The sequence below is a fragment of the Mytilus edulis genome, chromosome 14, assembly GCF_963676685.1.
Source record: "Mytilus edulis chromosome 14, xbMytEdul2.2, whole genome shotgun sequence".
NCBI classification, from domain to species: domain Eukaryota; kingdom Metazoa; phylum Mollusca; class Bivalvia; order Mytilida; family Mytilidae; genus Mytilus; species Mytilus edulis.
In genome coordinates, this window is record NC_092357.1 from 25,066,325 (window position 1) to 25,092,463 (window position 26,139).

Genomic DNA, 26,139 nt, shown 5'->3' on the forward strand with positions numbered 1-26,139 from the left:
TACCAAGTCAGAAATATGACAATTATTATCCATTCGTTTGATGTGTTTTATCTTTTGATTTTGGCATTTGATTAAAGATTTTGTGTTTTGAATTTTCCTCGGAGTTCAATATTTTTTGAGATTTTACTTTTTACACTTTCTACATCTACATGTACGTCAGTAGGCAGCACAAATAGGTTCAGTAGAAATAGTACTATAAATGTTATCAACTAATAGTGTTAAATGTCATGAACTCTTGTTTCAAAAGATATTGCATGAACAAAATGAATTGTAATATCTTATTATGAAAGCAAAGTATTATCCAAAGTTTAAGTCTATAACAAAAAATATACAATGTTATATGTATGACTAATATTCATGATGATGCATACTTTTCAAGAATCCAAGGCAACTTGCTATCTTATCTAAATAAATATAAAAAAAAAAGAAAAAAAAGTATTCACACATTGGATAACGATATTGACAGCTTAGCTTAGTAAAACTATCGAAATTGTGACAGTTATTTTGACAGACGTAAAGTAATCAAAAATACCAAACTTTAAACATTTAAACCAAAGATATATCCATTAAAATATCCAACTTAAAACGTTATCAACCAACGGATCGAATGTCAAACATTAGACAGAACATTATATCAAGGGAATTCATGTTATCAATATGTGTACTAATTAACTTTTTAATAAATAATTTAATCGAAACTCGAAATCTTATTGACAAAACTTTTCATACGATAAACATATCTTTGAAAACCATTAGTATTGTGCATAATTTAGGTAATGTAAAATATACGTCTTTGAAGGTTCAATTTTATGTCCCTATGGTTATTTTCACATATAGATAAAGGTAATTTTAAATATGAGATGTAAACAAAGTACTACCAATCCAAAACCTCAGTGCCTCAGGTAGAAGACAATTAAGTAAAATCAATAATACTTCATTATTTGTTCAAATTTCATATAGTGACATCTCTTTTGTTTATTTGAAAACGCGACAAAATGTGTTTATTTCACACAGTGTCTATTTTTGTATATATATCAATTGCTATTTGTTTTGCATTAGCAGAAAATAACCGAAATAAATTTGAAAAGCAGACAAATCAAAGAATAATTTCGAGTAATACAACATTATTGATAGAGATTGTGACATCATCAGTTGAATGTGCGTGTGTGTGTTCTATAGCTCAACAGTGTTGTTCTACAAGCTACGAAACGGCATCTGGACGCTGCATTTTAGATACAAGGTCTACACCGGAAACAGAGATAACAGCCAATTCAAACTTCATGATGAAGATTCCAGGTATTTCAAATACTATTTTTCAAACTTTTAATATTTTAGGGATGTTTGCTGATTTTGTTTTTGACCGCTCCATGTTGCTCTATTCATAAATGTGTACGCTAGTCTGCATTTTTTCAAGTGTTTGATATTCATATATAGTTTTTAAATCCATTTTTGAACATCCTTGTTAATTTATCATAGTTTTTGAAAGAATAAAGTTTCAAACGCTAAATGTATTTTTTTTATTTTTTACATGTTTCTCTAAAAATTAAGGACACGGACAACGAACTTTTCCCCCTTTTTAACAATGTTTAAGTTCTGTTATTTAATTTCTCGCTTAAGTTGCTATGGTTTTGTTCCGTTATTTATATACTATTACTCTGTTATTTTAAAAACAGTGTAGCCAACATTATGTATGTATTATAAGCATAACATTTTGTGAAGGCAACATCAGAGAACAATTTAAAAATCTGAATCATGATGAAGGAAAATTCTAGAAATGTCCTTTAGATGTTTCTAATAAATTTTCATTTTCTAGCACCTTATCACTACCAATGATGCTGTACTTGTAGTCGGTAGGTTATTTTCATATCAGTGGTTATAGCTTTGGTACTTCCTAGATCTATAACAAATCTTTCACAAAAGGTGTAATACTACCAACTGATAGTACGTCACATCCGGTTGCATACGAAAAAGGGTAAACAAAAATATTCCCTTGAATGTGACAGATGAAGGAAATTAATCCAACATTTCATTGCAGTAAAAAATGTGTGGGTCATTAACATATATCTTGGGTGTATCAAAGCACCATTATTTTCTATAGAATGTTTTGGAAACCTGAGGTTACATCATTTCTAAAGCTTGCACACAGATAAAAGAAAAGAGGTTTTGATTGGTTCATTTCCAGTGATGGTTATTTTCTTAATGCAATGAAACGTTATGTAAAATTTTGTCTATAGTTCTGGACAGGATCAAACTTTAATCAGGTTTCTCTTTAGTTGAAACAAAGATAAATTCTGCACAATGTTTGAAAAGTACAAATTTAACAAAGACTAATAGGATAAATTGATAAAGGTATTACACCATAAATTTACCATTGATTAATTATAAACGCAGTGCACAACCATTTAAACGCATAATTTCTTTTTCTTTTACTATAACTTTTTTCTTCTTTATATGAAGGTATAAGCACATTTGTAAACCACGCCAACTGCTAGAGGAGTAATGCATTGCTTAAGAGATTTTAAATCTTGTACAATATTATACTAACTTAGAAGATAATCCTTATAACGTAGGCCACGATTATATGTTTTGTTTTATCTTTCAATTTTAAAAGGAACTTTTAAGCAAATGAAACAATATTCTTCTTATAAGCGCTTATCTAACTATCTTATGAAATATAGAACTATTATTGGTTGCACTACTGTAAATAAAGACAATGCCATTGTCTATAGAAAATCCTTTTACGACTAAAACTGTTCTATTTAATAATTAAAATATAATATGAAATTTAAAACTTTTATAGGTTGCACTAGTGTAAATATAGACAATGTAATTTCCAAACAAATTCTTTTACGACTAAAACTGTTCTATTAATCATTCAAATATATGTAATATAAAACTATATTTCATGTTGTACTACTGTTAATATAGAAAATGCTTTTTCCCATTGAAAATTCTTTTACAACTAAACAAGTTCTGCTTTCACTGTGCTTAAACGGCTGTGGGTAACTTAAGTTACCCACAGCCCAAGATGGAGCCGCCTTGCGTCGGTTGGATACTTCTCTTCTATAGCATAACAATACCATGAATGCATCAATTAAACAACTGAATTTAAAAGTTGTATTAATCGTTTAGGGAAACCCCTAAACTGGACAGGTGATTAAATTCTACAAAATAAACGATCACAGCACGATTTGAAAAAACACTTAGGCTGTCTGTAACTTCAAAACAACTTGTCCGTAACTTTTTTCATCATACCAATAGAGATGTCCGTAACTTCCATAGAATCGACATACGTGGATGTAATGTTTAAACTTATGATAGAGATTGCATCGAATACATATTCACAAAACGAAGTAGATGTCTAGTATGATATAATTCATTGTATCGATGGAAGACAAAATTGGGAAAAATATGAAAAAAAATAACAATAAAACGAAAATACCCGAATCGCCTGGTTCGGAGGGTGGTTTCCGATGATTGCAGATAAACTGTTGAAACATCATTGTTCGTTTTTATTTTTGAACAAGTAGACTACACAAGTATTTTTACACATACATGTAGCGTGTATACACTTACTGATTTTCTGCCAGCATCGACAAGGGTAGCGTGAATCCGGGATTTTTGGATGGGAACCCAAATTGCCCAGATAGACTATACGAGACTTCAGTGCACAAACTTCTTTCCGTCTTTTTGAAAAAGCAAAAAAACTTTTCTCTCATCCCTACAAAAAAAAAAACATCAGCATTGACAGTAAAATAAAAGGGGGTGTCAATCTAGGCACTCTGGGACGTTGCGCACGATATTGCGACACGCTGGCCAAGATTTGCCGTAAATGGGAAAACTTGAAGAGAGGAAATTTTGTATAAATGAATCAACATAGTTTTACAGCTAGCTGCATATTTCATTTGTATGCAAGTTGCATTAAATCTCATTAAACTGAATAAAACTAAAAGACACAATAGGTAAAAGTCAGTGACAATAAAAGGAATAGAGCAGTCAACATGGTGTAACAATTAGACATAGTATATAAAAATATGAATAACTACGTAAGACAACAGGGTAATTCAATAGTATAACAACCCCTGATAACATACAAAGAGAGAAAAAAAACATACTAGGAAACATATTCAAAAAATCATAACACTATAACTAACTGGTGGGATGTATAAAAACCGAGTCGCGTCAAAGAGTATTCATCAAAATACACATAAAAAAGAAACAGAGGTGAAGGTAAACCGCAAACAGATAATTAAACTCAAAACATTAAAGAGTATGAAAAAGCCTTGGTCTGAAGCGAAAAACGTCTATAAGACACACATTAGTTAATAAAAGTTCAAACCATAACCAGGATCGAGTACCACAAACCCCACATAAAACTTCCGTTGTGTAAGTATGATCACATTTGGTGGTGAATGAGCAGTATAAACGGTCGTGTAGTTTACAAATAAGGGGTTTTATGATGTAAATTGTCTTTAAATTGTTGAAATTATAAGAGAGAAGACGTTATTAAAATCAAAATATATTTTATTGGCGAAGTAAGATCATGACTTCTGTCGGTTACCAACCCACAAACAAAGGGTCTTTGGGCAACCGTAAATTAGATGCAAATAAAATAGATAAATAAAATTCAAAATTCAAATAAAAACTAAAATGAAATAAAATTTTTAAATAATGGGGTGCTGACTTGAACCCTGGCAACAGATGTCCAAAATCAACATGAGAAACTACGTTTGAGGTGGAAATGAAGATTACATGGATTAATGTTCAAAATTAAATAATAATACAGTGATAAATCAAGTTCATCGGTACTGGTGCAGCCTATAAAGTACGCCACTAAACAAGTTCAAAAACATTCATTTCATAAAGAATGTTTTGGAACTTGTTACCGCCAACCAGTACCATACATTGAGAGTCGATAAAACTGATAACTCTGATTGTAATATTGTGTAATAACAAGAATCTGACCGCAGTAACTACTAGCTAACAGATTCCCGAAGCCAATGACCTATTTCGCCGTTTGATGGTCAATAAATGGATGCAAATTGATAATAGCATAACTGGATAATAAATAGATGAAAATAGATAACAGCATAACTGAAGTTGTAACTTGTATAAAATTAGATAACTTTCAATATCTGACAAATAAATATTCAATCCCACTGTAGTTTGGTTCAATCACGTATTTGGAACTTGTTCTTGTATTGCAATCGTGGTAACATTGGAACCAAGCAAATTTGACTAAGGTAACAAATCTTGGAGAAAATCAATATCGCTTATAAGTTAAGTCCTATCGTATTGAGCGCTTTGTCCGATGTAATGTCCATTTTAGTGGATTACTTAATATTGCGGGGCCCTTCGAGAATGAGCATACGATTAGTTTATCTCTTTACCTAAAGTGCCTCATAACACTTTGACCTTGCTAACAAATTGTGATACGAAAATGTATAAGAGAACACAACCATAAGTAACTACAATCTTCCGAGCACGAACGAAGTCATTTGGTGATTGAAAAACCCACTATCCAAGCACGCTTTTGGAAACATGAAATATCTTAAATTGACAATCAATCAAAATCAGCTCCAGATTGGTAATATACAATATAGAAAAATAATTAAAATTGATATGATAACAGATGGAGATATTTGACTTGCCAACTGTTATGTTTGTAATCAAATATATGGTTAATACTTTTTATATTACCAATGACTGAATTCTATTTTTACCATCAGAAAATATAAAAACTAAAAGATCTGACATGAATGTCAATGAGGCAACTATTTGCCTAAAACTTAATAGCGTGGGCGTTAACAGCTATAAGCCACCGTACAACCTTCAGCATTGAACATAGTCCATACAGTATAATAGCAATAAAAGGCCCTGGCAACAATTCAAACAAGAAAACAAGGCCATATTTAAGTATAAATCAATTTAAACGTAAAACAAGTATAAAAGACTGCAACAAACTACAAGTCTGTGAGAACTAAGCCCTCCCGTAACCGGGGACAGTGGTTAACAACACAAAATAAAACAAAGTTGAGGTAGGTTTGACTCATCAGATCGACACAAAACGCAATACACAACTAACGAATAGACTAAAGACATCAAGTACCCACCTAAGAGTACTCGCAGTTACTGAAGGCTTGTTCAAAGCCAATTGAAACTAGTAAATGAATCGTGTTTCCCAGACAAAAACTTTTTAAACTGAGGTGCAGTTAAGACCCCCCAAAATTTGACTCTACAAATAGCCGATGGAATATTTGCCGTCTTATGGCGCTCGTCAATACGGCATTAAAACTGGTATCGTGTAACATTTTGTTGTGTTTGTTTAATTTTTTATTTATTTTTTTTCAGTTTTGTTTTTGTTTTTTGTTTTTGTTTTGTTTTTGTTTTGTTTTGATTTTGTTTTATTGCATATAATGCGTATGGCGTTCGACAACAATTATTATCCCAAATCATTTATGACTGCTTCAAAAAACGAATAGTCTCTAATATACGTATATACATAAAATTCCATGTATAACTGTTCACAGTATTTAACCCAATTGCGTTGTTTCTCTTTCAGATAACAATCGTACTAATTAGCAGTTTTATAGTCTGAGATATACGCTACTATTAAATCTAAACCACAAAAGCAATAAAATTAATTCATCGCCTAACTTATTTGAACTTTTCTTGACCTCTGTAATGATATAGATAAGATTTAAGAAAACCATTAACCCAAACAATAACTCGCTTAAGATGTAAATTTATATCAGCAATTTTCAGACGATAATTTTATCAAAGATCTACACATCTGGTATTAAAGTTTGTAAACGTATATTGCAGAAGTGTATACTATTTCTTCTCTATTCGTTATTAATGGTAATTAAAAGATTATAATTGCCAGTGAGACAACTATCCACTAAAGTACAAATGAAGTAAATGTAAGCAAATGTATGCAACCGTACGGCTTTCAACAATGAGAAAAACTCATACCGTATAGTCTGCTATTAGAGGCCCCGACATGAAAAATATAAAACAATTCAATTGAGAAAACTAACGGCCTAATTTATAACAAAACAGTTTACGAAAAACAAATATGACAGACATAAACCAACGATGCCTTTTTCCAAGTATAGTAGTAAAACTATCTTGCCTTGCTGATCAATTTTCTAAAATTTGGGACTAATGGAAACATTGTTATCTGTAAAACTAATATCATTTGAATGCGCAAGTGGATTGATAGCTACTAGTTCCACTCATATGAAAAATCCAATAAAGCTAATTTAAACAAACCCCGAAAAATAAAGATTCGTTACTTGAACGGCAAACAGATGGCAATAATATTTTCAGTTTATGTAAATATTTGATAGTTATAGCAATCTTGAAAATCAAAATTTGATTATCTTGTCCATTACATGTAGCATTTTATTTTTCTGGGCACGATTAAAACGTTCGCAAAATAACTGTGTGAGTAATGACGGTTTATCCTAGTGCAAGACCTTAGTTTGATCACATTATTTATACATAATACAGACAGGGTATGAATGATTTGTTGTGATCATGGAACATGAATAATAGCCATAGATCTAAATCAACTGGTCCCCAATTACAAGACTGTGAAATTGCTTTCTTTAACCGAAACAGCTCGTTTCCAACTTATGACCTGAACCCTGCTAGCTCCAAGTCTTATTTGCTCATATACTGGATGAGTTCTCTTGCCTACTTCAAATTGGTTGTTAAATAAATATCTAATTATAAAAATGCATCAGTTTACTTACTGATATCATCGATATTTACCGTTGATGAATTTTTATATAGCTGCGAGATACCATTTATTTTTTTTATATTATATATATATACTTCGCACAAATAGTGCAGAACTAGTTTCTGAAATTACTGAAATGGTTCTCTCTTTTATAAAGATGACATATGAAAATAAATCAAATTTAGGTAAACTTGTGGTGAGAATGATATAATTAGAATAATTGTAAAAATTCCTTCGTGATATGTACACATACTAAAAATGCTCTGAATATAAAATTACTTGCGGGACTATACCTTCGCAGTGTAATTATAAAATAAATCAGTGTTGAAATGTTTTCTAATCGGGATGAGATATATAGATAAGAAACCAATTCGAAATAAATCAATCTTATTCTTATTCTTATTCCTGGTATGTTCTTTCATAGTAAAAGCAATCCGGATCAATATAGTATTCGCCATTTTTAATCGTGTTCCTTATTATGCTCGAAATGCTACTACTGAAATCATTGGTAAAGCTAAAAATGTCATGTACTGAATTAGCTATATTAAAATTAAAGAATAAAAGATGTACCTGTTTTATCACTGTATTTAGATAAGGCATACTGCCACTTCTCTGACTAACATACATATAGATGGTCCTGCTGATGAATGAAATAATCCTGCATAACAATTTTTCAGTTTCTGTTTCAGAGGCGTAGCTTTTTTGACATCACAGGTGGCTAAAGCAGTTTTCTTTACCCCAATTATAACACCTCTTTCAACGCCTTTTCTACTCAGACATCATAAACCTTCCAATAAATGTCATTATGAACAAATATAATTAAAATTAAAAACCAATTGTTCAGAGAACAATTGAAAGTCTTTCCACAACAATGAAATTTGGATAAGAAGGTAGTTTCTTCATACTGATGCGATAAATGATGGTTTAATTATCTTTTTGAGTGATATAAGGGAGATAATATGCTACTTCCGGTAAAATGAATGTCACATCCTGTCTCATATGATAGCTTCTTCCACACTGATTCCAAAAATATATAGTTTCTATATACTTTTGTATGTAGAATGGGAGATAATTGGCCACTTCCGGTTTGTTGGAAGTCATTTTTATTCTTCAGTAATCTGTTTTATGTATCTATATGACAAAATATATGGATTCTGGGTACTTTTAGGTGAAAAAATTGCAAAACAAAGTACTTCCGGTTTTCTAAAGGTCACTTCCGGTAGCCATTTTTCAAGGTCATTTGTCACTTAACCTTTTGTATGAGGTCAAATGTCTTTATAATGAACTTAATTGAAGTTATAATCAAATAACCTCATATCAAGACATTTCAGGGGCAACAACTCCTATAAGATGCCATTTAATTTTATAAGACTAAATGTAGCATATCTTCATTACCATAAAGCTGACATTTTGCACTTGTTCTTTAATATGTATCTTTCAAAGTGTCAGAAAAAATGCAAAAACAAGCAAAAGTCACAATTGAGAACTTGACCTTGACCTTTGACCTTGACCTCATTTTCTAAGTTAAGACCTAGGGGACTCAAATAAAAACATTCCAGGGTTATACGGTTAACTGTTTATGAGTAAAATAAACATACCGACAAATTTATTTTGTAAAGGTAGATAACTCCTATAAAATTTCATCGAATCGCTTCGATCCAAATACGCCAAAAATTACTGAGGATGTAACGAACAATTTGTAAAAAGAATTCTGTCGCTATCTTGTTTTGTTACGAAGGAGATGCACACAGAGTGTAAACAGTGAAAAGGGAGATAACTCTTACATAGAAAATGATTCGGCTTAGCAGGGTGAAATTTAAAAGCGCATAAAGTATACGATACCATATGAGAAATATCTAAGCGACATATTGCGAAACAAACATTTTGCGCAAGAACAAAATTTGGCGGAAGAAAAAAAAAAAATAATAATCAGAAGAAAAACAATAAGTCTTTCCACAGAAAAGTGGAAAGACTTAATAATATATATTTTATACACTAAAATAAATATCAAAATGTGTGCAATGCAATTTGGATAACCGAAAAAACAATCGGTTATAAAGACATTACTTCAAAATATGAATGAATATTATTTGAAAATAAATATTATAATATATATCAGAGACATATTGTATTATATGTGTCTGTATATATGCAACGCAATTTGGTTGACCTAAAAATAACCGGTTATAAAGACATCACTGTAGCTGCCATATCAAAAATTTTATCAACTAATTTCTTTTAACGGAGGCTCAACTTTGAAATATATTTACGATTTACTGCTGTCCTTAATACGCTAATTTAAAAGAACAATAAATGGTACCATAAATTAATTAATTGCATTTGATGGTGTTAATGTCCCACAAGGCAACCCCATTATTAAATAATAGTTAACATACCTGATAATGGACCAATACCATTTTAATCTGCATTACGAAATGTAAAATGAATAGAAATACCTGGAATCTAGTTTTCAATTTTAATACCTCGATAAAAAGATACAAAAATTTTAATGTAACTGGAATTAAAAACTATGTGAATCAAACATTTATAATTAATTCGCTCGTATTATAATAACTTTAGTCAAAGATTTGTATACTATATATAAATCATTGCTTTAGTAAATTGTCCACTAATGTATAAATTATCAAGTTGAATGTGACCGATTTTAAATTAATTAATCAATAATATGTTGAAATTGAAAAGTTAATAAGATAAGTATTTACATTAATTATGCGTACAATAAACTCAACAATCTGACCTTAGATAAATTCAGTTACTTCCTAGCAGACCGTGCATTCAAACTATTGTGAGGAGTACTTTAGCTGTTAAAATTGATATGCCGTGTAATCGAATTAAGACATGCGCGTTACATTGACCTGTGCATGAACTCTCGCAAGTCTTGCCTTCCTCTGATAACGCGATTGAACGGTCAAGCCCTTTAAATCGAATTATAAATGTTAAAATTTTGAATGAAAAGTTACCCACATCTGCAAATAAAGTTAATGACGTCTGCTTAGTTTCGATCAAAAAGTTACGGACGTCTTATGCTTTTTATAAAGTTGGCCTTGCGCTTTAATGAACTCTAAATTAATAAACTTATGGTAATTGTTAGTGATTTCTTTATTCAAGAAACCTATAAATATTTACATTCTGCATGAAAAACGTTGCAAAAAGTAGATTCTGTATGCATTAAATATCAACGAGTTCAGAGTCCGCCATCTTGGGCTGTGGGTAACTTAAGTTACCCACAGCCGTTTAAGCACAGTTACTATACAATTTTGTAACAAATTATATCCTAGAATTGAAAGATTACACATTCACTATATATATACAGGGACGCCTCCGGGTGCGGGAATTTCTCGCTACATTGAAGACCTGTTGGTGACCCTCTGCTGTTGTTTTTTATTTGGTCGGGTTGTTGTCTCTTTGACACATTCCCCATTTCCATTCTCAATTTTCCACAGTCAAAATATAGAGATGGGCGGCATATTCTCAACGTTTTTATTTCTTGAACTTTTAAGAGTTCAAAGGTATAAAAATTATGTATTACCCCTCCAATAAGGGTCAACCGCCATTTATGTGTATGTATGGTAAAAAAAAATCTAAAGGTGTGTCACTACGAAATGAAGTAAAAACATCATATATGGAAACCAGTATGTAAACAAAATAAATCAATATTAAATTTTTTCCCAAAAGAGGCGGGGTTTGTTAAACAGCTATATAAACAAAGTGTAACATATAAGAGTTGTTTATACTAAGTTTTAAGTCTTTGCTGTCTCTTCGTCATTTTGTTTTGAATGCCATAATAAAGGCAACAGTAGTATACCGCTGTTCGAAAGTCATAAATCGATTGAGACAAAAACAAATCCGGGTTACAAAGTAAAACTATGATTTTTATCGACTTTAGTATATTATGTCTTTTCTACAGATCAAAGCAACATTCAACCAAGAGACTGTAGTGACCTCCCATCTTGCACGAGAAGTGGGGTGTTTGAAATATACCCGGATGTAACTAACAAGATAGATGTATACTGTGATATGGATACTAATGGCGGTGGATGGACGGTACTGTAGATTTATAAAATCCAAAACTTTTTAAAAAAAAAGACTGATGAACCAATTGAACAAATAGTCACGTCAAGTCCAGGCAAGGATTCAGATCTCTGTATGAATGAGAAATGTTCCTTAATTTAAATTTATTGGATTTACTTTAACAAAGAAGTGAGGCTTTTGAAAAAGATCCATTTAAGAACCAAACTATGGCCATTTTGAAATTTTATGATAAAGTTGAAATTCAAAGCCATATTTTGCCTATAGATAACATTATATCCGAATGTTCTTGTCAGTAGCAATGCACTTTTGACCATGATACAGCAAATGCTATTTACATGCGTAACGAATGAAATATAAGCCAAATAGTTATCAAAAGTACCAGGATTATAATTTTATACGCCAGACGCGCGTTTCGTCTACATAAGACTCATCAGTGACGCTCAGATCAAAATAGTTCAAAACGCCAAAGAAATACAAAGTTGAAGAGCATTGAGGACCCAAAATTCCAAAAAGTTGTGCCAAATACGGCTAAGGTAATCTAAAGTAATGATTATTCCAATACCACATGCCAGGAAATAATATCACTTGTTAACTTTACAATCAATAGAAGTAAATCAAAAGAAAAAATTGCAGATATTTGTTATGCAAAACCCTATTTTACAATAGTTGATTAAAAGTTGATACACGTGTAGCGTGTCTGAAGACTTATCAATATTCTATGAATCTAGAAATGTTACAATATCAGAAATGTGAAACCGTCCATAGACGCTTTATATTTCTCAGATCCGGATTCATGGGGAGGGATGAAGGGGCGTACGTAATAAATATCCTATTTTGAATTGGTGAAATTGAACCCTGTTGGTGGCAAGGGAAGTTATTATTCGTTCTTAATTGACTAGGCGTGTTGTTTATTTCTGTGCCATTTGGTCTCTTGTGGAGAGTTGTTTCATTGGAAATTATACCACATCTTCTTTTTTATATTGTAAGTTTTACTGTCCAAAATTTTTGGTGTTCTCTTTGTTATTAAAATAATCAAAATGGTGTCACCTTTTGCACATATTGACAAATGTCAATCTGATTGAAATCTAGAACACGTTTCCCCAATTTGTCCATCTTGCAACTTTTTTTACTTTTTGTTTAAAAAAAAAATTTGGGATCATCTTAGTCACGCTCATGATTTTTTAAATCGGATGTGGCGTTAGATGCATAGCGTACAACTTACCTGGCTGTTTTTAGTTGACATTTTGTTTTGTTTGGTTACCTTCTTTCGAGCAAAAGGGCAATTACAAATGTAATATAAGACACAGATATCAATATATTGTTATGAACAAAACTTCAATCTTGATTTTTGGTTTGCACAAAACTACAAAATTTCTTCAGACGATTCGAGGACATGGCCGGTCCTTAAAGCGTTTCGATAAACAGGCCCTTGCTATATATATCTTTAATGAGTGTTAAAACTTGAAATATATTTCAAATTCCAAATTGTTATTATCGGAAATACCTGGGGGACGGTTATTCAAACATATGTTTTTTTGTGCATTAATTGTAGTTTTTTTGTTTAAAGACGTACAGATGTAATTACACATTCATTAATATATATTTTAAGATCGTACAGCGACGCGTCGACAGTTCTGTTGATTTCTACAGATACTGGAGTGACTACAAGAACGGTTTTGGAAGTGTTTCCGAAAACCACTGGATTGGTGAGTATCATTATCGAAAAATAAAAGAGAAGAGGCATCAACCAAAAGTATATTTTTTTAATTTCTTAAATATCTCAGGCGATTATATATATATTTATATATAAGCCATACGGACAATACAATTCCCAAATATTAAAGAACAAACAAACAATGAAATTATCTGTAAGATTAAAACTTTGAAAATATGTATTTTGTAAACTTAATTGTTAATCAGAAAATTTGGGAAACGATGATTAACTCGCAACATACGTCGATCGCTGTTTATCATTGCCGAATCTACTTCTAAAATAAGGAGATGAGGTATGATTGCCAATGAATCAACTATCCAACAAAGTTCAAGTAAAATAGTTGTAAGCAATTATGGTCAACCGTACAATAATGAAAAAAAAAACCATACCATGAAGTCGAATATAAAATGCCCCTACATGACAAATATGAAACAATTTTATTGGGAAAACTAACAAACTATTTTATAACAAATCAATTTACGGAAAACAAATATTTCAGACATGTACCATGCCAGACACATACAGATTGTGGCGGGATAAAACTTGTTTTTGAGGGTTCAGTCCTCCTCTAACATGAGACAATAATTACAAAGCTTAAAGTACAACAATAGACACACTTTAAGAATGAAATGAAGAGGCCTTAACTCACTAGATCGATGTAAAGCAGAAAACATCTAACAAAAACACACACCGGCCGTAGAAGGGTATTTAAGAAATTCCATCAATAAAAAGGCGCAAAGTACAAATCTTGAAGTACTCACATTCAGTTTTTGACAGCTAGTTTAAATCAAAAACAACTAATAAAAACAATTATGTATCTAAGACTTAAATATCAAGCAGTACACATCCAGCATCCAAGACGTGATTAACAGCCAAAGAAAAACATGACCTTATGCAATGCTAAAATAAAGGGTATCGACATATTGTAGTACCGTGAAAGTGCATATGTGTATAAGAAATAAATAAAGGCACCAGTAGTATACAGTTGTTTAAAAGTCATAAATCGATTAAAAGAAAACAAATCCGGGTTACAAACTAAAACCGAGGGAAACAACACATTTTAAGAAAAAAATTGTAGGTTGCAATTAGGGCTTTCCGAAAAGTGGCTTGAATTACTTTTGGAGTGTCAAAAATACGTTTAAAGTACTTGATTATTCACATGCCTTTAATGATGATTTCGATTCTGTTAAAGGTTATGAATTTTCTACCCTACATGTTCATGTATATACCACTTTGCCTTATCATCTTATTAAAAAAAAATCACATTGGAATTTAAAAAGTCCAAATTCGAATTAATATGTTCAAACTCTTTAAGGTTATTTTCTAGTACCAACAAACAAAAGAACTATGTTATTGGGCTTGCTTTGATACAATAACTACCCTTGATTTTTGATTAGATTATATATTCTGCGCTATGGAGATTCCGTATATCGTCGGGTTATCGGAATTGCAATGGTGATAGACTGTGCACCTCTTATTGCGGAGCTGTTTCTGTATTGTTATGAGTTACTATTAATGACTTCATTCGGCAAAGACCCAACAAAAACATCTGATACAGAAATTTAATATCACTTTGAGATATTTGAATAATATATTTGCTCTCAACAATTACGACTTCAGTATGTACACTGAATAGATTTATTCGATTGAACTGACTTAAATGAAGCTTATACAAACATGGAATACCGCCTTTTCCTGGATCTTGATGTTTATATCTTTAAGGTAACACGATACCGAATGACGTTACGCCATGAGTTATCGTTCCTGACGTTATCGACTAACGTTCACACATATAAGCCAATAAAGCGGGTTTTGTGTGATATTTTTAACGGTCACTTTCCCTAGATGCAGAGTGCCGAGAGTTTTGATGCAATACGTAGCGGTTATTTGACATAGATTGTTTTATCGTTTTCCGGCAATCATTCTGCTCATTATTAATCTTTAAAAAGTATTACTTTACTTTTTAAATATTCTGTTTCTTTGATATTTGAGCATCTGCACGCTTCATCTATATATGTTCTTATGCATAACAGACACAGTTTTATCACTTTATTTTTATTCTTGGTATAGATATAGGAAGATGTGATGTGAGTGCCAATGAGACAACTCTCAATCCAAATAACAATTTATAAAAGTAAACCTTGGTTTATTATTGCAAGTACTTATTCATGATTCACGCCGTATCCCCATGAAATTTTGTTTTGAAAGTAGAAATCTAATTTATAGAAGCTTAGGATGATGTGTGAAAAAACTGGCAATTTTACAACTATTAATTCGTTTCAAAATGTTCGGACAAAATTGAAATCTATTTGGATGAGAATACGGATATAATTGGGGGTAAAAGCACAATACAAGCAGACGTTGAAAATCATATAGAAAATAGTTTGTTTGTATGGAATGTAAAAAAGTGGTTATTTAGCCGAATAACTTTTCCTGTGTTCCATGCGTAAACAGTCTCTGAAATTCATTGGTCTGTACAGAGTAAATTCGATATAGTTTTGGAAATATTTTAAAATACAGTGCCACCTTTGTAATCGTATAAACCAGGTCTACTCAGGACGGACAGCAACATCGGAATGAAGCATTAGAAAATTAACGAAGGCTGAGAAATACATGGGCACTTGATTCGGCAGAAATAAAATAAGAAAATTCAGGTTCTGTTACAGTCTGAATAAAGCCAGCCCCGAGTATCCACTTGCGTCTACAAACGCATGTTGATAGTTGAGGCTGGCTGTAGTCAGACCGGTTCCGTGTTCCCTGATTCCGTTATAATTTTGTTCTCGAAATTTACATGCAAACGACTGACTTTTTATTATTCAAACGGCAAGAGACTGTAAAAAAGCTAGATCTTGAAATCATTTACATTTTATCTTCGTGTTAATTTACGATTGCATGGGTATTCGGTGGGTTTTTTTAGTTTTGAGTTGGAAATAATGTACATGTAAAAGTTGGGACACAAAACGACTGAAAGAAAATTAACAAAGTTACCTTTTGGGGCTCTGAGGGCCATATTGCTCGCATACTAGGCGTCGGAAAAGGCTCGGAAAGTTTCTTTCTTAAAATTAGTTTTTAGAACAAGTATACAAGTATATATATACATGTATAGTTACAGTTAAAATTTTCCCGACCATCATCGCGGATGCCCTTGCCTCTATTGCAAAACCTACCTATTGTATTTATTGTTAACTTGTTCTCGTCCTGAACATGCATGAAATATTTTCCACTGGACGTTAACCAACCAATAATCAAAGCAATCAATCCTACAATTTACACCCGTCACTTGGAACTTTAGTTGTTAAAATTTAGATCATTGCCTCTAATTTTTTCAAAAAAATCGACAAATTTTAAACGCAGACCGCGAGTGAGACCAAAATTGAACAGTTACGCAAAACTAAATATCTACGTTACCGCTTGCTCATTATGGAAGTTGGGTAACATGAGACTTTATTGGTAAAAGTACAAGTACAAATAAAAAAAAATTGTGTACATGTACATGTTATTTGTACAAAAGTTGGCTGATAGAAAGATAAGTGGAGATATGTGATATGCAATTTATAAGATAGCAACAGCTGGGCTACATACAATACATGTAGTATGTAAACGACATCAACACCAAAGACATCAAGAAAATCGTGACTAATGCTAATTGGAATAGTATCTTTACACTTCTTATTTGTAGTTTTAGTAAATGTTGGAAAATTTTGAATATGTGTAGTATAATTTTCACAGTATCATTTCAGTCTCTTGGTAAATATTAGTTTAAGTCTTAAAACTTTTGCTCTTCTCTAGAAAATTCAAATCATAATGAAATATAAGGAAATGCGGTAAAATTTCCAATTAATCAACTTTCCACCAAAGACGGAATGACGGAAATGCTAGCCTTCTTACATTGCTACTACATTTCAGATCTCCAAATTACCATTCCATGATATGAACTGCATATCCAAAAATATGCATTGTCACCAAATTACTTATAGAGCACATATCATCATATTGTTTAACATTTGTCCGTTCGACCGTTAATTCCGCACTTAGTATATATAGGGTTAATTCGGCTAATTATTTAGGACTACTGTTGTTTAAAACTATGTACCTGGTGTTACTACTCATAGTATAGGTGCGCATATCGTCTGGATTTTCTTTTTTTGTTTCATGACAGGTTGCTGGATTAGGCATTTTGATAAAATACAAAGGCACAAAGAGTACAGACTCCGGCTTACATCTGATACAGGTTGAATTTCAAGCTGGAACTTTTAAATTTCGCATATACATATATGATCTCAAGATTTGTTATGTAAATAATTTTTCACAAATGACAGAATTTTGAAATTTGTGAAATTTTGCATACAGTTTGCTAACCCGAATAATTCAGTCCCTCCCCGTAATCGATCTCGCCTACTTACTAAATGTAGTAAGCGGAATATAACAACTGAATTATTCGGGTTAATAGTTTGCAAGGTTTGTCCGACTTGCTGAGCAAACAAGTAACACATTTACACCACGCAGAGTACACTATACTACATGTATTGTATGTACCAAGTCAAGAATATGACAGCTGTTTACCATTCTTTTGATGTTTTTCAGCTTTTGATTTCGTCATTTTATAAAGGGGTTTTTTCGTTTTGAATTTTTCTTGGAGTTTTGTTATTTTATTTTTTGGAATGTGTATTTTATCAAGATCATTATTTTTCCTCATAATTTTCACAAATAACAGAATGTTTAACCTTTTTTGACTTGTGCATCAAATGTGTCTTTTATAAACAACTATTTTCAAAATTGTATTGTATCGTTCCGAACATGCATGAACTATTTGCCACTGAACGTTAAACACCCATCAAACCGAGCAATTTAAAAACTGTTTTAAAAAAAAATGAATCAAATCTTTTATAATACTATATTTCTGCATCACGGAATGCAGTGATGATACCACCATTGTCTAATATGATGGAGTTAAAAATTAGTAATTCGGATGAATCTCACGTGAAATGTTTTATTTAATTTTCACATAAACTTAACAAAAATCTGAAGGTATTTTTTATGGTTTTAATCAAATTTTAGAACAAAGATATTATTTAAATAATTTTATTTTAAATATTTACGTGAATTTAACGTGTACAAAGTTCCGGTGATTAATGCATGAACTATTATCATAAGATTCACATGAAACCTGTTCACGCAAGTTTCAAGTATATACTCGTTTGATGTGAAAATCAGACGATATTAATATTAATTCATATGAGTGAAATTCCATGTGCAGGACGAAATAAAATTATATCTGATTCAGTAGAATTTTATATTGCATTACTAGGAACTTAACGATAGTCGACAGGGAGAATGAAAATAAAATATACTCATTCAGATCCCGACACATATTTTTTTCTCCATTTCTCTGAGAAGGAATAACGTTATATTCCGTACAATAACGTCACACGTTTTTGGTCAAATTCTAGGCCTATCGACCAACTTTGAAGCCATTTATTTCAAAAACAAGGATGGTGACATATGAGTTTCTTTACGTGTATGGATTCACTATGCAATCCTGGATATTATGTTAGTTTTTTGTTTTTCTCCGTATATAAGAAAATAGCCATCCATTCGAAAATCTAAAAAGGTAAGCCGAAAAAAAGGTATTTCCCCTATATACCTAAGTAAATTTGTCGCCAAAATTGACGTTTTCCTATGAAAATCACAAAAAAAACTAAAATAGTGACCCCCATTTTTTATCACATATTCCGATGTAACTCGATTCAAAATACACGTATGCCAAAAAATTTGGAAATCGGGAGATATGGCATTCGGTATCGTCTTACCTTAACGGGAAGGTTAATACCAAAATTTATGAAAAAAGAGATGAGTTTTTATTTCCTTTTGTTAATTATTCATTTTGAGATGGTGACGTTCCTTTGTCACTATTCTATGTTGTTTATTTATTTCAACTTGTTCGATTCACTCGTGTATGTAACTGCGATTTTGATTTTAATAAAAGAAATCTATGTATCACTCAATAATTATTGTAGCAGGGTTTTGGATATCACAAACTAGTCAAAACATTTACTAAATAATATTATCGGTACATAGACTTCATTCAAAAACTTAAATCAACATTCAGACGTCTTATACGTTCAAAGTTTTATTTGTTATGTAAAAAAACGAATGTCTCTCCAATGAAAATATCGTTTCTAGTTTCAGATTTTTTTCATTATCAAAGTCATGATTTAATCAGTAAAATTGTTTTTTGATTTCTGAAATTTCAGAAATCAAAAAATATTGTGTAATCTTTCTAAAAAAAAAAAGTCAATAGCGTATGATTTGTTTTCAGCATCATAAAATAGAAATTTAGCCACACTGCATCGTTAAAACGAAAATTTAAATGAATGAGCAAAAGTCCTTTTGATTCTGAAAGGCGAATAGAATCACAATTAAAGAACTGCACTGTCTTTTTTATGTTATGTATCGTTGTTTATTTAATGAGGTGAGGAATTGGTAAAAATACTCATCATAGCTACCAGAATTAATATTTTATATTTGCACAAAACGCGCCTTTCGTCTACAAAAGACTCATCAGACACGCTCGAATCAAAAAAAGGTAAGAAGGCTTAATAAAGTAGTTTAAAGAGCATTGAGGACCAAAACTTCCTAAAGGATTTGCAAATTACAGCTTCGATAATCTATTCCTGAGGTAGAAAATCCTTAGTATTAAAAAAAAAACTAAGTTTTGTAAACAGTTAATCTATAATTATGATCATATGTATGAGGTTGTTAAATTTGATATATGACTATTTTTGTTAAATATTTGTTTGTTTTTTATTGTTATTAAGATACTTGTTGTACTTGTACATCCTGTCATTATTGTTTGTGATATTCATGTATTCTTGTCTTTCATTTTTTGCTAATGTTCCTTCTCTATATGCCTTTTGGTGTTACTTCGAAAACTTTCATTTTTGCTATGTGCTTTTTCTGTATGCCTTTTTATGTTTCTTTGTTACATATATGACTTGGTTCTGTACTTATACATCCCGTCATTGTGTTATTGTACTATGGTAAATTTGTGTATTCTTGTCCTTAATTTGTGCTAATATGTTTGGTCTATATGCCATTTTGTGCTTCTTTGTTACATATTCGTATGGTTTTATTTTAGTGATTAAGATTATAACACAATGTTGACTGCTGTATTGTAAACATGTTTTGTTCACGCATCGTTGTCAATATAATGGAATGTGATGCGACTGTCATACAAGTGATAGGTTTAGCTAGCTATAAAACCAGGTTCAATCCACCATTTTCTACATAAGAAAATGCCTGTACAAAGTCAGGAATATGGCAGTTGTTATCCATTCGTTTGATGTATTTGAGCTTTTGATTTTGCCATTTGATTAGGGACTTTTTGTTTTGAATTTTCCTCGGAGTTCAGTATTTTCGAGATTTTACTTTTTATGAATCATTATAATGGTAAATCATGTCAACACATAAGTGCTGACTACTTGGCTGGTGATATCCGTGGGGAATAAAAACTCCACCAGAAGTGGCAGTGAACATACACTTGTTTTCCCATATGTATAAAACTGTAATTTTTAATTGTAATTTTCACCAAAAAAATTGTTTACACTAATATGATTATCCTTATAGTCTCTTTTTCAGGTAACGACAATTTACATATTTTAACCACATCTAGAAACTTTTCCGTGAGATTTGAAGTGCATGACTTCAACAACGATACTGCTTACGCAGAATATCAATACTTTAAAGTCAACAATGAAGCTTCACAATACAGGGTTACAGTCTCTGGATACACGGGCACTGCTGGTAAGTGTTAGTGCTTTGGTACTGGTTAAAAGGGGTTAAAGGGATAGGATCAAATACTTGAATAATATGTTTTCCAAACGCGACCAACACATGTCAAGGTCGCAACATTCCATTACCAGAAGCACCTGTATATTAAACATATATCTCCAAGTTAAACAGATATTTCCGTGCTTGCGTTTTATGTCTTGATTCCTTTATAATAAATTGTTACTGCTTACAATGAAGTTTTTTAAACAACTAGTAATAATGAAGTTTTTCATTCAAAAAGCTTAAAAGACGTCATCATGCTTTTGTTGATCGTTAGGATTTTTATGACAAACCATAGATTATATTTTCTGTCGAAACAACAATATTAATTATGTGTTTTGATGACTTTGGTTATTTTATTTTCCTTTTTTATTTTTTTTGTTTTGTTTTTAGATCATTGTGGAGGAAACTTTTCAGCTAATCGGTTTTTATTATATATTAGGAAAACCGGTTGTTTCTTTCCATGCAAATTTTTTTTAATCCTTTTTATACTAAGTATTTATATAGTGAGAAATATATGTTGTATCATTACAAATGTGACAACTATTCACCAGTGACCGAACGTGAAGGATACGGAAAAATATAGGTCACTGAATCGCCTTCTACAATAAGCAAAACCCACACCGTACAATAAGCTATAAAAACAAAAAACACAACAAAATGGAAAACAGTTCAAAAGAAGAAACCAACGACGGGTCCTAGATACAATCAGAATTTAGATGGTTTAAGGTGGTACCTAACACTACAGGGAGATAACTCTGTCAAGTCAGCTAAACGTTTTTATTACGTTGTGTTGTAAAAGGAATATTAAGCTTCTCAATGATCAAAATTGATGTTTGTCAAATTGCTATATAACCAGTGTAATTTTTCTGACAAAACGGTTGGTTCAAAATTTTTTATATTTGAACATTTTTGTTAAAGGGTCAAAGTAAATACTTTGACAAAATTTTATGAAAATTAAACCAGCCAAATTAATTTTAGTGAAAGTGTTGGGTACCACCTTAATCGCGTTTGGGAGCGGTTAATGCCATAATCCTAAAAGTTAGACGCAAAGTACCAAAAGGATATTCAAACATATAATTCGAAAAAAGTTAGAGATAGTTTATTTTTTACCAGTATAAAAATTAATGTTCAAAAACAATGTAAGCAGTATTTTTTTTTAATAAAAGCCTATATTTTGCATATCATATTAAAAAGAGGCAAAAGATACCAATCAGATATTCAAACTCAAGTCGGAAAACAAACTGTTTAGGGGCCAGCCGAGGGACGCCACCGGGTGCGGGAATTCCTCGCTACATTGAAGATCTGTTGGTGACCTTCTGCTGTTGTTTTTTCTATGGTCGGGTTGTTGTTTCTTTGACACATTCCCCATTTCCATTCTCAATTTTATGACAATGTCATGGCAAAAAAAAAACAACCATAGTACACAAAAAACAACACACAATGTAGTCAACTAAAGCCTGAACAATACAATTCCGTTTTTAAAAAAAACGGATGTGATCTCAAGTGCTCTGGAAAAGTAAGCAGATTCTGCACATCTTGTGGCCCGGGAACTATGGAAATAAATCGTTTGATCAACTCACAATTGTATAATAATAGTATTTATTTTACCGACCTATATCGGTGTAATTGTGTTTACAATAACTTTTGCCCAAAAGCTGTTAGTCAAGATGTGTTTTGTGCAGGCATGGAGTAATCTAAATGAGTAAGCGTAATGTCATATAAAAAGTAATTAACAAAAATACTGAAATAAGGATGTGTGTCAATTTGTTTTATGATAATCTTCAGTAAGCTAATGACATTTGGTCTAATAGGGCATAGAAAGGATTTTTGTGATACCTATTTGATAGGTTGCAGTATAAAATGTTGTATATAATTTCATTTGATAATAAAATTTATAAAATGTAATGTGTAATAGATTGCATTACTTTAGTAAAGTAATTATAATATATTGCATTACTTTAGTAAAGTAATTGGCCAAAATTTTTTATTGTAAGTTATGATTTCAGTGAGAATAATGATGGTAACTTTTGAATTGTCATGTACGATTTCATTACATGTTAATATCAAATAATTAAATTTTGGATGTAACGCGTCTTTTGATTGGGGACAGTGTTTTGTCTATCAGCTAATGTACATATGTAAACGTGACGACATCAACTTCTTTTTAATGATTTACTCAGGCTTAAAATAGAATTTAAAATTAAATTATAAGGAATGACTGAAAAAAAGTTCGATTAACCGGTTAACGTTTTTGCTTCTTCCGACCGTTAATATGACGACAACACTAGTTTTAGCTGTTGGTAATGTGTTCACAATATATCCGTGGATCATGTCTTTGTTTTTAAATAATTTGATTTTGGATGTAAAGCTTTTTCCGATTGGCTGACAGTGTTTTGTCTATCAGCTAATAAACAACGTTTTGTCATGTGACCGTTATCTCATCTACATTTTTTTTCATGATTGACTCCAGCTATAAATAAAATTTGGAATTAAATTATAAGGAATGACTGTAATATTTTTTCTGTCTAATTGAAAAAAAATTGTAAGCAAGACACATGTTTTGTCTCCAAAATATCATCAGTGACGGGGGAATAAAAAAGCTTGAAAGAGTTCTGTTGGAAAAAACATATGTCCGGCATTCAACTGCATGTCATGTGTTCGCGTTTGTTTTTTAGGTAATGGATTTGAAAGTAATAATGGAATGAAATTTACTACAAGAGATCGTGACAACGACCTTCACGCGTATCATTGTGGGTTGGGACAGCAAGGTGCTTGGTGGTACAATGCATGCGGAAAATCTAGTTTGAATGGCATTTACAAACCAGAGGGAACCATAGCTGCAAAGACGATATATTGGAAATTATGGGGACCAACTACATTAAAAGCTACCGAAATCAAAATAAGACCTATCAATTAGAAGATCCGATAACCATTTGCTTTATTTTCTGGTCTGCATGAACATGATGAACGTTGTGGCATTTACGAAATGAAGAAATTATGTTGCATTATGAATATTCCCTACTGCAATTAAATACAAGTATATAACAAGTTGAGGCTAAATCAGAGTAACCTATTTATATTATGAATAGAAGAATTCTATACTCTAGTGTCTTTCAGAATTACAATCAAAAAGCGTGCACCATGATAAAAGAAGGAAGAAGAAAATTCATCCATTATGCTTGGTTTGTTTCTGCTCCTTGGCACTTCCCGAAGTATAATAAACTTGTTTTTTGTTTTCTGTTTTTATTTTTATCTTAACCTTTGCAATATCCTTTATCAGTTGATTTTAGAATATTATCGCTGTGGTGTTTAGATGTTATTCCAAGAAGTACTTTCTGCTTGTTTAAAGTTTTTAATACTTCCTTTAACTTCAACAGTTTCCAACCTCCATGGCAGAAATACCATCAGCTTGTTTTTCTTTTATAACTTTTGCAGCGTTATTGTTCCAGTGCTTACAAAAAGTGTGGATTATTTTGCTGCGTACATTTCGTGTTTATAAATACATTTCATTATCTACGCTCGATACCTAACATAATCGCAAAGATATTATTGATTAGTATATTACAATTGTGTTCCTAAGTCTGTTGCGTCCGAAGTTTTTTCTAATTCCTTCGTCAGGAATTCTCTAACAGTTGAAAGCCGATGATGTACAAAAATGAAATACTAGTAATAAGAGCTTTATGATAAAATAGGACATAGAAAATTGAAACAAAGCGCTATAAAGTCCATGCGTTCGTAGTGTTTTTCAGGATTTACCTTCATCTGTAACACTCAAAGCCGAATAGTTGAAAGTCAATGATGTATAAGAACCAAAACAGTTCTAGAACTTCATGACGCAAAAGTATCTTAAAAATAGCCAAATATATCTAAGGTGTACTTTACCTGAGGATGGTGAAACCTTAGTTTCTTTGTAATTTAAAAGTTTGAAAATCGGACGATTTAAGAAAGGTTTGTTATAAATCAATTGCCAATTACATAAAATTATTAAGTCAATTTTGCCTAATCGAGTTTGAATCTTAGTTTCTTTCTTTTTTCTAAATTCTTCAACGGCGAATTTTAGAAAAATATGTTACAAAACATGTCATGCTTATGAAACTACTGACTACTGAACTAATAGTACCATCAGAGATTAACAGTTCACCGGCAGAAGTACCGATCAAGTAATAGTAAATAAAAATAACGCTTTAGAACATTTCATGTGTTGGAAGCTCTTTTCTGGATAAACTTCAACAGAAACGCATCAATCTAAAAACTTGATATACAGGAGCCCGTTTCACAAAAAAACTAACGACTAAGATTGATCGTAAGTATACTGAATTGTTCACGACTTACGATAAATCTTAGTCGGAAGTATTTAAGTAAAACCGACTCAAGGAATGTATAATCTTAGTTGGAGCACAGTTGAATTTATTTATGACAATCGCAATTTTACAACCTTCCAATCCAAACGTGCAGGTGCAGATGAAGTTTAGTCATTAAAACTGGTATGAATGACGTTTTTAGGTAGTCATGTGATCTTGCAATGATATAAATATGAAACAATATTATTGATGCGGTTATTTTTTTATGTAGAAAATTGGGAATTAAACCTGATTGTCTGAATTATATTTGTGAACATTTATAAAGCTTTGATTTGAGTGGAAGTGTCCAGGTTAACTCGTCGAAGAGTGATAACCTTGAAATAAGCTTTATTCGACAAACGTCCTCGAGTAAAATCGCGTTTTGCCAATGCATCATGAGCAATGATAGTATATGACATCATTGTGTGCTCACTCTACTGAACTGTTACAAA

At 31.6% G+C, this 26,139-nt stretch overlaps 1 protein-coding gene across 1 annotated transcript; it reads left to right on the plus strand.

Annotated features, from left to right (window-relative positions):
- Nucleotides 1-992: 992 nt before the first annotated feature.
- On the plus strand, nt 993-24,264 carry LOC139504071 (fibrinogen-like protein A). The gene is made up of 5 exons (XM_071294130.1): nt 993-1,296; nt 11,676-11,812; nt 13,410-13,506; nt 21,153-21,317; nt 24,023-24,264. The coding sequence occupies exons 1-5, from the start codon at nt 996-998 to the stop codon at nt 24,262-24,264; spliced, it is 942 nt and encodes a 313-aa protein (XP_071150231.1). The 5' UTR covers nt 993-995.
- The last annotated feature ends 1,875 nt before the right edge of the window (nt 24,265-26,139 follow it).